Below are 15,485 nucleotides of genomic sequence, written 5' to 3'. Positions count from 1 at the left end.
ACATAGAACTTATTGTAAAAGATTACAGTGTAACACAACTGAAATAATATATTGAACAAATATGGGCGGCACAGTGGTTAGCACTGCTGCCTCACAGCGCCAAAGACCTGGGTTCAATTCCCGCCTCAGGCGACTGACTGTGGAGTTTGCACATTCTCCCCGTGTTTGTGTGGGTTTCCTCCGGATGCTCCGGTTTCCTCCCACAGTCCAAAAACGTGCAGGTTAGGTGAATTGGCCACGCTAAATTGCCTGTCGTGTTAGGTGCAGGGGTAAATGTAGGGGAATGGGTCTGGGTGGGTGTGCTTTGGCGGGTCGGTGTGGACTTGTTGGGCCAAAGGGCCTGTTTCCACACTAAGTAATCTAATCTAAACCTAGATTGCTTTTAAATCTTTCATCTTTTAAAATGGGTTGCAGGTTTTGATTTATTAATAGGTAAGTCCCAGAACTTATGGGGTTTATATATTCATGAGTCAAAACCTGCAACCCATTCTAAAAGATGAAAGACTTAACAGCAATCTAGGTTTGTTCAATATATTATTTCAGTTGTGTGACACTGTAATCGTTTACTATAAATTCTTTATCTTACGATCCTCTTCAAAAGGTACCTGATGAAGGAGCTATGCTCCGAATGTTAAATCTGTTGGACTACAACCTGGTGTTATGTGATTTTTAACTTTGTCCACCCCAGTCCAACACTAGCTCCTCCACATCATGTTTAAAAGGTGGTAGAAGCAGAAACTCTCGTTATATTTAAGGAATATTTAGATGTGCACCTGCAAAGCCAAGGCATACAAGGCTGTGGGCCAAGTGCTGTAAAATAAGATTAGAATAATTAGGTGGATGTTTTTGACCAACACGGACGCAATGGCCATAAATGCAGAACTGAAAAATAAGAAAATACAAATCGCTTTGATAGAGTTATACTCTAGGATTTCCAATAGCCAGTGGTAGATAGAGAAACAGGTGTGTAAGCAGATCAGGAAAAGATGTAAAAAAACATGGTTGTTGTAGTGGCTGGTTTGAACTTCCCTGATATTGACTGGTACTCCATTAGTAGCAGGGGCTTAGTTGGAGCAGAATTTGGTGGGTGCATCCAGGAGGATTTCTTGAAATAATACGTAGATAGCCCAACTTTGGAAGGGCCATACCAGACATTGTATTGAAATGAAGTAATCAAATTTTCAGTGGGGAGTTTTGATCATAATTCAGTAAGTTTTAAATTAGATATGGTCTTTGATAAGGCTGGTCATTGGGTGAAAGTGCTACATTGGGAGGAGACTAATTGCAACAATATTAACAGGAACTGGAGAAATTAGATTGGTGGCAGTTATTTGAAGGTAAATCCACATGTGACATGTGCGTTTCTTTCTAAAGCCCATTAATCAGAGTTCAGTACCAGTATGATCTTGTGAGGATGAAGGAGAAAGGTGGCAAGTTTCAGGAACCTTGGATGATAAAGACAGTTTAGTTAAAAAAAGAAAAAGGAAGCATATAAAAGAAGTCAAACAAGGCCCTTGTGCAGTGTAAAAGGAAACAAAACAAAAAACTTTAAAAATATATTAGGAGGACTAGAAGAGGTCGAGAAATGTCCTTGGATATTGGGTTAAGGAGAATCCCAAGGCATATATTAGCAGCAAAAGGGCAAAGGGAACAGGTAGGTCCACTCAAGGACAAATGAGGGAATTTATGCGTGGAGCCACAGGAAGTGAGTGTGGTCATAAATGATACTTTGCATCAGTATTCACCGAGGAGAACAATACTGATGATGGTAAGAGTAGGAAAGGGTATGTTGATATTCTGGGGTAAGTTGATATCAAGAGAGAGGAGGGAGTGGATGCCTTGAAAAACATTAAGGTAGGTAAGTCCCCAGGGCCTGATAGGATCGTTCCCAGGATACTGAAGAAGGCAAGAGAAAGGGACATGATAGAAATCTAGGATTCCCTCTAGCCATAGGTGAGGTCTTGGAAACTGGAGAATAGCCAAAGTTCCTTATTTGATTAAAAGAGGAAACAGAGATAATCCAGGAAACTATAGAAAGGTGAGCCTTGCAGCACTGGTAGAGAAATTATTGGAAAAAGTTCTTAGCGGAAGGATTTACTTAAATTTAGAAAAAAAAATAGGACTTATTAGGGATAGTCAGCATGACTTCATGCAGCAGAGGTTTTTTAAGGAATTGATATAGATGATTGATGCAGGAGAGCTGTGGATTTTACTAATGCATTTGACATATTAGGTTGGGCCATAAGATTGAGTCACATAGGATCCATGATAAACTGGATACAAAATTGGCTTGGTCATAGGAGAGAGGCTGGTTGCGAAGGGGTGTTTTTCTGACTGAGGTCTTATGACCACAAAGGTCAGTGCTGGGACTAGTATGTATGATTTGGATGAAAATGTAGGTCATCTCATTACCAAGTTTGCAGTCACAAAAATTGTAGCAGTTATGGATAATGAGGACAGTTATCAAAGGATACTGCAGGATATATATCAGTTCAAATGATGGAAAGAGAAATGGCAGACGGAGATTAATCCACACAAGTGTGATGTGATCTTTTAGAAGGTCAGATACAAGAGGAAATACTGGAAATAGCAAGACCGTTAGGAGCATTGTTATACAAAAGAATCTTGGGGTCTGAATCCATAGTTCTCTGAAAAAGTAGCAAAGTAAGTGGATAAGGTGGTAAAGAAGACACATGGCTTGTTTTACTTCATCAATTGGGGCACTGAATGTAATAATTTGCAAGTCAGGTTCCAGCTGTTTAAGAATTTAGTTGGGGCATGTTTGGAATGTTGCAAGCGGTTCCAGTACCGAGAGTATAGAAGGCATGTGGAGACTTTAGAGTGGCCGCAAAAGACATCTACCAGGATACTGGCTGGATTGAAGTATGGAGTATATTAGCTCTAAGAAGATGTTGCATTGTTTTCACTAGTTCATCGGAGGCCGGCAACAACCTGATAGTGGTATTTAAAACTATGAGAGGCATGGGTAGTTGGACTCTTTTTCGCAGGGTTGACATGTCAAGTACTGGGGGCATGGGTTTAAAATGAGGAGGGAAAAGATTTAGGGAGATGTGAGAGAAAAGTCTTATTTTAAATGACTGAAATGCACTGCCAGGGAAGTGATAGATGCAGATATGTTAGAAACTTTAAGAGGCAGTTAGACAGATACATGAACAGGCAAGAATGGAGTAATATAGACCATGTAAAATGGATGGAATTTGTTCAAATGACATCACAGTTGGCAGAAACATTGCAGACTGAAGGGTCCGTTTTTGTGCTGTAATGTTCTACGTTCTATGATAGGTATTCTGTAGATCTGGAAAAGCACAGCAGGTCAGGCAGCATCCAAGGAACAGGAGAATCGACGTTTCGGGCATAAGCCCTTCTTCAGGAAGAAGAAGGCCTTATGCCCAAAATGTCGATTCTCCTGCTCCTTGGATGCTGCCTGACCTGCTGTGCTTTTCCAGCAACACATTTTTCAGCTCTGATCTCCAACATCTGCAGTCCTCACTTTCTCCATTCTGTAGATCTTTATGATTCAATGACTTTGAAATTGGAAAATATTAATTAGCAAATGATGAGGAATGAAAGGACAGCTTTAAAATGCATTGATATATTTGCAAAAAAGGTATGGTGAATATGGTTGGTGAGTGGCGAGCCATGTGTCTTGAGTGTAACAACTAGAATGTGGAAAAAGGAGGAGCACTGACCAGACGATAAAAGGACAAGGATGACCAGATACGGGACCCTTGGATAATGAGGGAGGTTGTGAATTTAGTCAAAAGGGAAAAAGAAGCATATGCAAGGTTTAGGAAGTTTAATTTGGATAGGGCCCATGAGGAATATAAAGAAAGCAGTAAAGAACTCAAGCAGGGAATTACGAGAGCAAGATGGGGTCGTGAAATGACCTTGGCAAGTAGGGCTAACGAGAATCCCAATTTTATACATACATTAAAAACAATAGAATAACTAGGGAGAAGGTAAGACCACTCAAGGATAAAGGAGAGAACTTGTGCTTGGAGGCAGACGATGTGGGCAAATCTTAAATGTGTACTTTGCATTTGTACTCATTCAGGAGAAGGGTGTGGAGGATTTCTGTGAAGCATGCTAACATGCTAGCACATTTTGAGATCAGGAAAGAAGCGGTTTGGGTCTCTTGAACAGCATTAAAGTAGACAAGCCCCCAGGGCCTGATGGTATCTACCCCAGGTTTTGGAGAGAGGCAAGACAGGAGATTGCTGGACTTAGACCAAGATCCTTGCATCCTCGCTAACCACTGGAAAGGTCCCGGAGGACTGGCAAGTAACTAATGTTGTTCCACTGTTCAAGAATGGAAATAGGGATAATCCAGGGAACTATAGATCGGTGAGCTCACATCAGTGGTTGGGAAGCTATTGGAGATAGCTAATTAGGGATAGGATTCTCATGCATTTGGAAAAGCATGGCCTAATTGGGAACAAGGTCAGAAATCACTTGACACCAGGTTATAGTCCAACAGGTTTATTTGAAATCACAAGCTTTTGGAGCGTAGCATAGCTTTATTCTGATGAAGGGGCTACATTCCGAAAGCTTGTGATTTCAAATAAACCTGTTGGACTCTCACCTGGTGTTGTGTGATTTCTGACTTTGTCCACCCCAGTCCAACATCGGCCCCTCCACATCATAATTAGGGACAGTCAGCAAGGCTTTGTGTGGGGCAGGTCATGTATAAGTTTAAGTATAAGGTGCTACACTTTAATCAAATGTTAAAGAAAAGTATACAGTTAATGGCAGGACCCCGAACAGCACTGATGGACAGAGGGACCTTGGGGTTCAAATCTGTAGCTCCCTGCAAGTGGCCACACAAGTAGATAGGGTGGTAAAGAAGGCACATGGCATGCTTCCCTTTTTTGGTACGGGAATGGAGTACAAAAGTCAGGTTGCCATGTTGCAGCTTTAAAAGACTTTTGTTAGGCCACACTTATAAAGTACTGCATTCAATTCTGCTCACCGCATTTCAGGAAGGATGTGGAGGTTTTGGAGAATGCGCAGAAGAGGTTTACCAGGCAGTTGCCTGAATTCAAAAAATATAAGCTAGAAGGAGAATCTAGAAAAACGTTGGTTGTTTTCTCTGGAGCGGTGGAAGCTGAAGGGAGACCTCATAGAAGTCTATAAAATTATGAGATGCATAGATGGAGTTGGTCAGAATCATTACCCCACCCCTGAATTGAAATATCTAATACTAGGTGGTATGCATTTAAGGTGATGGGGGCAAGTTCAAAGGAGATATGAGGGACAAATTGTTTTACACACAGGTAGGAGCCTGGAATGCATTACCAGGGGTAGTGGTGGAGTCAGACATGATAGGGGCATTTAAGGGGCATTTAAAGGACCTTTAGATAAGCACATGAATAAGCAAGAAATGGAGGGATATTAACCAAGGGCAGGCAGAAGGGATTAGTTTAAATTTGGCGTCAGGTTCGGCACAACATTGTGGGCCAAATGGCCCATTCCTATGCTCTACTGTATTCTATATATATACTATATAATAGGTTTAAAGTAAGACTTCTACATTGGAAGAAAGCTAATTTGAATGGAATGAGGGAAACATCTAGCCAAACTAAAATGAAGTCAAGCATTTGACAGGGAAATTAGTTACAGTGGAGTGTGTGATCGTTACAGGCCAGGCATGTTCCAATAAGGAAAAAAGGCATATAAACCAAATCCAGAAGTCCTTGGATGGTTAAGGATGTAGAAAACATAAATCCCCCAATAAAACTGCATGATGCCTCATGCAAGAACCAGGATAATAATAGACAAGATGGGGCCCAGTACATGGTGACCGGGGAACATGGAAAAACTAGATTATTTGTATCAGCTGATTTATAGGTTTATTCAGGAAGAGGAAGCTGATAACATATCAGTGGAAGCAGAGATGGTTGACATAACGGATGGGCTGAAATTTGATAGGAAGGACGTGGGGAGATGATGAATTAGTGGTATTGTCTCTAGACTAATAATCCAGAAGTTGAATTCTACAAGGAAAGATGGTGAATTTGAATTAGAAAAAAGAATCTGGAATTAAAAATCTAAATGATAGCCGTTAAACAACTGTTAAATGTTGCAAAAACCATCTTGCTAATTAATGTCCTTTAGGTAAGGACATCGGTATCCTTACCTGATCTAGCTGACATGAGATTACAGCCCCACAACAAAACAAAACAATGTGGCTGAATCAGAGATGGATTACCAAGCCACTCAGTTGTGCCAAACTGCCGTAAATTGTCAAAAGTAGAATGAAACTGGACAGACCATGTGGCATTGGCATAGTCACCAGTGATGACAATTGAAAACTCAGCCCCATCAACCTGGCAAAAATCTTCATCAACATCTGGGGACCAGTGTCAAAATTGAGAGAGCTCTTTCACAGACTAGTTTTTCAACAGTCTGGCATAGTCATACTCGGGATTGTACTTCACAGTCAATGACCCAGGCAACATCAAAACTATCCATTAGTATGTCCTGTCCCACTGAAAGGACAGCAAAGGTGGTGGCAGAGTTGCACACGGTCCAGGAGGGTATCCAGAAGATTGACTCTGGACTCCTTAAATCTCAAGGTATCAGATTAAACAGTCACTAATCCTAATAGTTATCCTACTGATAACTATACAAAGCTGCCCTCAGCTGGTGAAATGATTCATCAGTACTACTTAATATTAAATACAACTTGAGGAAATGTTGAGGATGACAAAGGTTGTCAAATGTACTGTGGGTGGGAACTTCCAATGTCCATCAAGAGTGGCTTTGACAGCAGCATTAATGACTGATCTTGTAGGGAATGGTTGCTATACTGTGTCTGCAGTGGTAGTGAACAAACCATAACCAAAAAAAAGATACTTGGCCTCATTCTTACTAACCTGCCTGCCACAGATGCCCTTATTCATGACAGTATTAATTAGCAATGATGGCCACATACAGTCCTCGTGGAGACGAAGTCCCCTATTCACACCAGTGATATTCTCCATCTACCATGATACGAAATAGGATTGATTTCAAAAAGATCTAGCAAATCAAAACTGAGCATTCATGAGGCACTTTGGTGCATCAGCAACAGTACACAATCTGCAACCTCATGCCCTAGCATATGCCCCATTCTGTTACCATCAAGACAAGAGATCACCACTCAAAAGAAAAGTGCAGAAGGGAACACCAGAACAGCACCAGGCATGTGTAAAAAAACTGTATCAACCTGATGAAGTCATGCACAATTCGACTTGAATGCCAAAACACAAAAGAAACCAGTAATAGAAAGAGGTCTCTGATTCCACAGCTTGGAATGGCTCCCAGCTCTGCAATTTTGTCATGTCCAGCTGAGAATGATGGTGTACAATTAAGCCACTTGCATTAAGTGAAGGTCCATAAATATCCCCGCTCTCAATGATGGAAAAGCCTAAAACTAAAGCTGAAACAACTTCAATAATTCAAGGGGCGGCAAGGTGGCTGGCACTGCAGTCTCACAGTGCCAGGGACTTAAGTTCGATTCCAGCCTCGGGCAACTGTCTATGTGGGGTTTGCAAATTCTCCCAATGTCTGTGTCAATTTCATCCGGGTGCTCAGGTTTCCTCCCACAATCCAAAGATGTGCAGGTCAGGTGGATTGGTGACGCTAAATTGCCCACAATGTTAAGTGCATTGGTAGGAGGGTAATGGGTCTGGGTGGGTTACTCTTCAGAGGGTCGGTGTGCTGAAGGGCCTGTTTCCACACTGTAGAGAATCTAATCTAAACTAAAGCTAGAGCTGACAAGGGGAAATGACCATTGGGTCCCAAGTGACTGACTACATCTAACAAGAGGGAGAATCTAACCATTGCTTCTGTGGCATCTCCATGACTGAACTCCAGAGTATCAATATTATAGACCTTACCATTGACGAGAAACTGACCTGGACCAGTGATAAACATACTGTGGATGCAAGAGTGAGTCAGGGGCTAGGAACGCAGTGGTGAGCAGTTCACCTCTTGGTCATTGTAAACAGTGAATAGGCTTTCAAGTCAGGAATAATAGAATAGTCTTCATTTGCCTGAATGGGACTAGTTCCAAAACTACTTGAGAAACTCAACGGCATCCAGGAAAAAACATCCCATGTAACTGTCACTCATCACTGCGGTAACTCATCAAAGGTGCCTTTGACTGCACCTATAAATTCTACCACCTATTAAGACAAAGGCAGCCAATATATAGGAATATCATCACCCACAAGTTCCCTCCACACGACTCACCATCCAGACTTGGAGATATCAAAAATCCCAGAAGTTTCTCCTCAACAGCAACAATTGTGGCACCTCACCACAGCCTTTTCAAGGGGAGTTCAGGGTGAGCAATAAATACTGGGCTAGTCAGTGATGCCCATACCCCTTAAATGTATAAAAACACTTTCAAGTTAAACTATTGTTTTATGTTTTTAGGACATACATGTCTCATCCTTTAGTTATCTAAACTTCATTCCCGGTTACACATTAAAACATTCACAAAAATATTGATTGCCTACCTTTTTAATGTCTATTTGCCATAGCTTAATGTAACCATCGCTGGATGCTGTGGCAAGAACATGACTCTGTGCAACTGAGAAAAAGTGCATCACTTTCACCCTAAAAAAGTTTAAAGATTTAGAACTTAGAAATTTGGAAATGCAAGACTCACGCATAATAACTGAATACCTGCAGAGGTCCCTGTGGAAAGAATAAACATTTCTGAAGCTGTTCAAACAGGACAGAAGTTTATAAATAGACTCCTCCTTTACAAAGTTGATTCCTATTTACCTGCCAATGTTTGTAAAGTCATAATATATGCAGAAGAGCAGGTATACTTCCTGCTTGGTACTGGATTGAAACTTTTCCTTGCCAGCTTTAGTCTGTAAGTGATACTGTTCCATCTGAATCAGAAAGTTGAGAGTTCAAGTCTCAGTCTAGAACATTAGTATATAATGGAGACGATATATTATTGTAGCATGGAAGGAGTGCCACTCTGTGTTTTATTAAACTGAAGACCTCTTCATTCAGGTAGAGATCATAGATCTTAGGCCATATTTGAAGAAAAGCAGGGAGCAGTCCTGGTGTTCCCTCAATCAGCAACATAATTTTAAACAAATGACTGATCATTGATTGCAGTTGCTCTTTTATCTTGCTATACATAAAGATTGGCTGCTACTTCTATCTAAAAAGCAACAATGACTCAAAAGGGTGCTACTTGCGATGAAACCTTCAGGATGTTCAGAGAACATAAATACACTCTATAAGAGCAGTTCCTTACTACTAAAAGAAGTTTCCTAGCAGCAGTGCCCAAAGTTAATGACTCGTTTGCAATCTGACAAAGGATAGTACTCTAAAATTTAAGTAAGAGTCCACAGAATATATTTATTTCTCAAGTTGCTGGAAAGTAGAGGATGTGAGTTAAAAAGGTGGTAGTTTAACATCAAGAAGTCAGAGTTGGCTCAAACTTCAGAGGGAGATGTAACATTAGTTAACATTGTTTAGGATGATCCGGTAAGTATATTGATGAATGATTAAATTTCACCAGACTTCAAATTTGAAACCAGGCGACCATGGTTGGGGAAAACTGATTTGACCAACAAATGTTAAGCAAGTCAATGGGTATGTTTTGCTCAAACAGAAGTAATTTAAAGACCAATGAACGTTAAGTGCAAAAGAATTTACATTGTACCTGGTGTCATGAGCCTTGAACTCAGAAAGACATGTTTTTGTGTTTGTATTGTACAATCTGACATATTCTTCATCCCCAGCTATAGCAACGATAGACTCCTAAAAGACAAATAAAATATATTTAATTTTAAATACGGAAATCTGCTTGCATTTCAATCCCAGGGCTTTAAAATAATGGTCACTAACCATGAGCTTATAAAATAAACCATTTACTTTGACAATAAATTGAACACTGCTAACACTGCAATTTTCTGATGAAGCTCCTCTGGCAATAATTTATTGGAATTGCATGAAGTTATTTGTCTCCAGTATATGTGAAATTTTTATTTGCCTTAAGCAGTTACACTTACTAACACCACTTACATTCATTAATATTCAAATGGCACAATTATGTTGTCGTGGGACAGTAGCAAAGCAATGGTGTCCACCACTCATTTCAATGAAAACTGGACATAAGTTTTGCAAGCTTTTAAGTGAAATTGTTCTCTAAACCATTGTTTTATTTTTAATTCTCTTGTGGGATATTTTGCTGGCTGGGCCAGAATACATTCCCTATTCCCCTCGTTGCCCCAACAGAAGGTAATGTTGTGCTGACTTCTTGAACTACTGCAGTCCACTTGTTGCAAGTAATCCCATAATTCTATTAGGGAGGGAATTGCAGGATTTTGACCTCGTGAGGCTGAAGAAATAGTGACACATTTCTAAGTCAGGATGATGAGTGACTTGGAAGGGAATGTGCAGATAGTGATGTCCCAATCTGTATGCTGCCCTTGTCCTTCTAAGTAGGAGTGGTTGAGAATTTGGAAGATGCTGTCTAAGGAACCTTGGTGAATTTCTGCAGTGCACCTTGTAGATGGTGAAAATGTGTTGCTGGAAAAGCGCAGCAGGTCAGGCAGCATCCAAGGGGCAGGAGAATCGACGTTTTGGGCATGAGCCCTTCAGGGCTTTTCCAGCAACACATTTTCAGCTCTGATCTCCAGCATCTGCAGTCCTCACTTTCACCTTGTAGATGGTGCAAACTATTGCTAATGAGTATCAGTGGTGGAGGGAATGAATGTTTGCAGATGAGATGCCAATCAAGCAGACTGCTTTGTTCTGGAAGTTGTCTAGTTTATTGAGTGTTGTTGGAGCTACACTCATCCAGCTAAGTAGGGAGCATTCCGTCATGTTCTTTGCTTGTGCCTTGTAAATGGTGAACAGCCTTTGGAGAGTCAGGTGGTGAGTTATTCATTGCAAGATTCTCAGTCTCTGGTCTGCCCTTGTAGCCACAGTACTTATATAACCAGTCCAGTCCAGTTCAGTTTCAGTCCATGGTAATTCTCTACGTCATTGCTAGTGGGGAATTTAGTGACGGTGGATTTTAAAGGGCATGGGAATGAAAGAACTTAGAACAGTACAGCACAGAACCAGCCTTTAGCCCATCTGTGGCAACCATGATGTCATTCTAAACTAATTGCATCTGCCTGCACATGGCCCATATTCCTCTCTTCCCTGCTCGTTCATGTGTCTGTCTTCAACATTGCTGTCTGTTTCTACAACCTTCTTGGACGGCACTTTCCAGGTCTTTTAAACATTATCATATTTGCAAAGCCATGTGCTCACTGCACATGCTTCTGTCCAATAAATCAGAATAAAATGAATTTAACTGTCCTGGTTTCCTACTGTAATGTTTGGAACGAGAGTCAGATGGATCTTATTAACGAGGAGATTCTTGATTGGGATTGTTAACCTGGGCCAGAGAGCCCTGACTGACAAATAAAAAACAGGAGATTCAGAGAGTCTCCTCGCTCTAGGGACTGGCTCTGAGCTGGCTGATCTGAACCCAACTTTGCACATGTAAATAAGAGATAACTTGGTGATGAGGTACTGACCTCTGCGCAGTTATTTCACCTACTTTATGCAAAAGTGGACGGCAAATTAAGAGATATTGGAAATACAGTCTGCTTCAAGCTGGTAGGAACCTAACACAATGTTTGCAGTCACTAGAAATGTTTTCTTCACTCTGCTTTGACATTGCGATTGTGGCAGGTCTTGAGATTTCAGTGAAATGACTTTCCATGGACTGTACTCTAGCCACTTTCTAACAACTTCTCTCAATCCATACCATTCCTCCCTCTTCAGCAATTTTGTTCTGCTCTATTTCACCTCTCCTCATTCTCCCTATTATGCTGTAGTCCACAGGATAGTCAACTACTGTGTTTGTGCTCGGAGCAAGTGATTTTTTTAAAAACAGAATCCTTGAAGTCAAGACAAAGTCCTAGAACCCATATTATACCACTCCCTGGGGACTTCAGAACACACATCATTGAGCAGTATAGCACTGGAACAGCCCCTTTGGCCCACCATGTCTGTGTTAATGTCATTCTAAATTAGTCCTTATGCCTCTATTTCCTGCCTTGTCACATGTCTGTCTTCAACATTGCTCTACTACCTCCGCTAGCAGCATTTTCCAGGCATCAACATCTTCTATGTAAAAAAAATACTTACCTCAAACATCTACTTTAAACTTTTCCTCTCTTACTGTAAACCTACGCCCACTTATATTTGACAGTTCTACCCTGAGAAAAAGACACCAACTGTCCACTTGATCCATGCCTCTCATAACTTTACATACTTCCATTTAGGTTTCCCCTCAGTCCCCGAAATCCTAGCAAAAACAATCTAAGTTAGTCCAATCTCTTATAGCTACTGCACTCTAATCCTGGTAGACTCTCTTTTGCACCTCTCCAAAGCAACTACATTCTTTCTACAGTGTGGTGACCAGAACGGCACACAATACTCCAAATGTGCCCGAATTAAAGTGTTAAATTCAACGTCCTGAGCTATGATGGCAAGCATGCCATGCATCTTCCTTATACACTTGTGTTGCCACTTCCAGGGAGCTGTAGACTTGCACCCCAAGATCCCTCTGTATCAATGCTCCAAGGGTCCACTTACAGGAGACTTCCTTCTTGTATTTGACCAAAGTGCATCCCCTCATACTTGTCAGGATTAAACTGCATCTGTCATTTCTCTGCCCAACTTTTAAACAGATCCTGCTGCGTCCTTGGACAACTTTCCTCACTATCCAAAACTTCACCAATTTTTGTGCCATCTACTAACTTACTATTCAGACAACCAGCATTTTCAACCAAATAATTTATATATATGTTACAAACAATACAGGTCCTAGCATTGATTCCTGTGGAACACTACTGGTCATAGAACACCATTCAGAAAGACATCCCTCCACAACACCCTCTCTATCTCTACAGACCCTTTTGGACCAACTTGTCCATGCCGACCAGATACTTAACCTAATTTTTTGCCACTGCCAGTACTTAGCCCCTATTACTCGAAACGCTTCCTACTCATATACCCATCCAGATGTCTTTTAAATGCTGTAACTGAACCAGCCTCCACCATTTCTTCTGGCAGCTCATTCCATACATGCACGACCCTCTGCATGAACAAGATGCCCCTTAGGTCCCTTTTGTATCTTTCACCTTTTACCCCAAATCTATGCCCTCTAGTTCTGGACACCCACACCAGAGGAAAAAAAACCTTGCCTGTTTATCCTATTCATGCCCCTCAGGTTTTATAAACCTCTATAACGTCACCCCTCAGCCTCCGATGCTCCAGGGAAAACAACCCCAGCTTATTCAGCCTCTTGCTACAGCTCAAATCCTCCAATCCTTGAAAGAATTCAGAAAAGATTTAGAAGTTTCACAACATCCTTTCGATAGGAGGGAGCTCAGAATTCCAAAAGTGGCCGAACCAATGTCCTGTATAGGTGCAACATGACCTCCCAACTCATATACCCAGTGCTCTGAATAATACAGGAAAGTATACCAAATGCCTTCTGTGACTCTTTCAAGGAACTATGAAGCTGCACTCCAAGGTCTCTTTGTTCAGCAACACTCACCAGGACCTTACCACTAAGTGTATATGTCCTGCCCTGATTTGCCTTTCTAAAATGCAGCACGTCACACTTATCTAAATTAAACTTTGGATTAGAAACTGGCTTTCTTGTAAGAAGGCAGATAGTGGTGGTTGATAGAAAATATTCAGCCTGGAGTCCGGTTACTACTGGTGTGCCACAAGGATCTGCTTTGGGACCACTGCTGTTTGTTATAAAATGGGTTAGTAAGTTTGCAGATGACACTAAAGTTGGTGGAGTAGCAGATAGTGTGGAAGAATGTTGCAGGCTGCAAGGGGACTTGGATGAATTGCAGAATTGAGCTGAAAGGTGATTCACTTTGGGAAGAATAACAGGAAGGCAGAATACTGGGTCAATGGTAAGATTCTTGGTAGTGTGGATGTGCAGAAGGATCTTGGAGTCCATGTACATAGATCCCTGGAAGTTGCCACCACGTTGATAGTGCTGTTAAGAAGGCAAATGGTGTGTTCGGTTTTATTGGTAGAGGGATTGAGTTCCAGAGCCGCAATGTCATGCTGTAACTATACAAAATGCTACAGGAAGGATGTGGAAGCATTGGAAAAGGTGCAGAGGAGATTTACCAGGATGTTGCCTGATTTGGAGGGAAGGTCTTATGAGGAAAGGCTGAGAGACATGGGTCTGTTCTCATTGGAAAGAAGAAGGCCAAGAGGGGATTTGATAAATATATACAAGGTGATCAGAGGATTAGATAGGGTAGACAGTGAAAGTCTTTTTCCTAGGATGATGACATCAGCTTGTACGAGGGGGCATGGCTACAAATTGATGGGTGATAGATTTAAGACAAATGTCAGAGGCAGGTTCTTTACTCAGAGAGTAGTAAGGGCATGGAATGCACTACCTGCCAATGTAGTTAACTCAGTTTCATTAGGGAGCTTTAAACAATCCTTGGATAAGCACATGGATGTTCATGAGACAGTGTAGGGGGATGGGCTTAGATTAGTTCACAGGTTGGCGCAACATCGAAGGCTGAATGCTGTTCTATTGTCTATGTTCTAAGCTCCAGCTACAACTCCTCAGCCCATTGGCCCATCTGACCATCCTGTTGTATTCTGAGGTAACCTTCTTTGCCATCCACTACCCTCTAATGTCGGTGTCACCTACAAACTAATTAACTATACTTCCCATGTTCACATCCAAGTCATTTATAAAAATAATGAAAAGCAGTGGACCCAGCACCTGAACTTGTAGCACATCACTGGTCACAGGCTGCCAGTCTGAAAAGTAACCCTCCACCACCACCATCTGTCTTCTACCTTTGAGCCAGTTCTGTATCCAAACAGCTAGTTCACCCTGTATTCCATGAGATTTTACCTTGCTAACCAGTTGACCATGGGGAGCCTTATCGAACACCTTACCAAAATCCATATAGATCATGTCTGCCCTCATCAATCCTTTTTGTTACTTCTTCAAAAAAAACTCAATCAAGTTCATGAGACATAATTTCCTCCGCACAAAGCCATGTTGACTATCCCTAATCAGTACTTACCTTTCCAAATCCTGACCCTTAGGATTCTCTACAACAACTTTCCCATCACCAATGTTTGTTGCTTTGTTTCCGCCTGCCCTGGTTGTTTGACTCACTCCTTTTCCCAATGATGCCAGTCTCAGATAGACCTCTTTCCTCACGAACTCCCTGAGTACCCCCTGCCTACCCACCTTACTAGTTTAAATCCTCGCGAGTGCCCTTGCAAATCTCCCTCCCAATTCAGGTCCAATCTGTCTTTCTTGTACAGATTACTCCTACCCCAGAGGAGATTCCAATGATCCAAAAATGTAAACACTTCTCCCGTGCACCAACTCCTCAGCAACTTTTCATCTGCTCTATCCTTCTATCCCAGCCTCATTAGCT

The 15,485-nt window shown here is 41.5% G+C and overlaps 1 protein-coding gene across 1 annotated transcript in view; it reads right to left on the bottom strand.

Annotated features, from left to right (window-relative positions):
* The window catches only part of LOC140464989 (p21-activated protein kinase-interacting protein 1-like), a 71,558-nt gene that overhangs the window by 14,154 nt on the left and 41,919 nt on the right, over positions 1 to 15,485 (bottom strand). The window contains exons 7-8 of the mRNA XM_072560728.1: positions 9,698 to 9,795; positions 8,526 to 8,625 (exon numbers count right to left, since the gene is read on the bottom strand). Of these exons, the coding sequence (XP_072416829.1) occupies positions 8,526 to 8,625; positions 9,698 to 9,795 (198 nt within the window). The remainder of the gene's footprint in view (positions 1 to 8,525; positions 8,626 to 9,697; positions 9,796 to 15,485) is intronic.

Source organism: Chiloscyllium punctatum, chromosome 41 (genome assembly GCF_047496795.1).
Source record: "Chiloscyllium punctatum isolate Juve2018m chromosome 41, sChiPun1.3, whole genome shotgun sequence".
NCBI lineage: Eukaryota > Metazoa > Chordata > Chondrichthyes > Orectolobiformes > Hemiscylliidae > Chiloscyllium > Chiloscyllium punctatum.
Note: the sequence above shows the minus strand (reverse complement) of the source record. Positions and strands in the feature narration are given on the sequence as shown.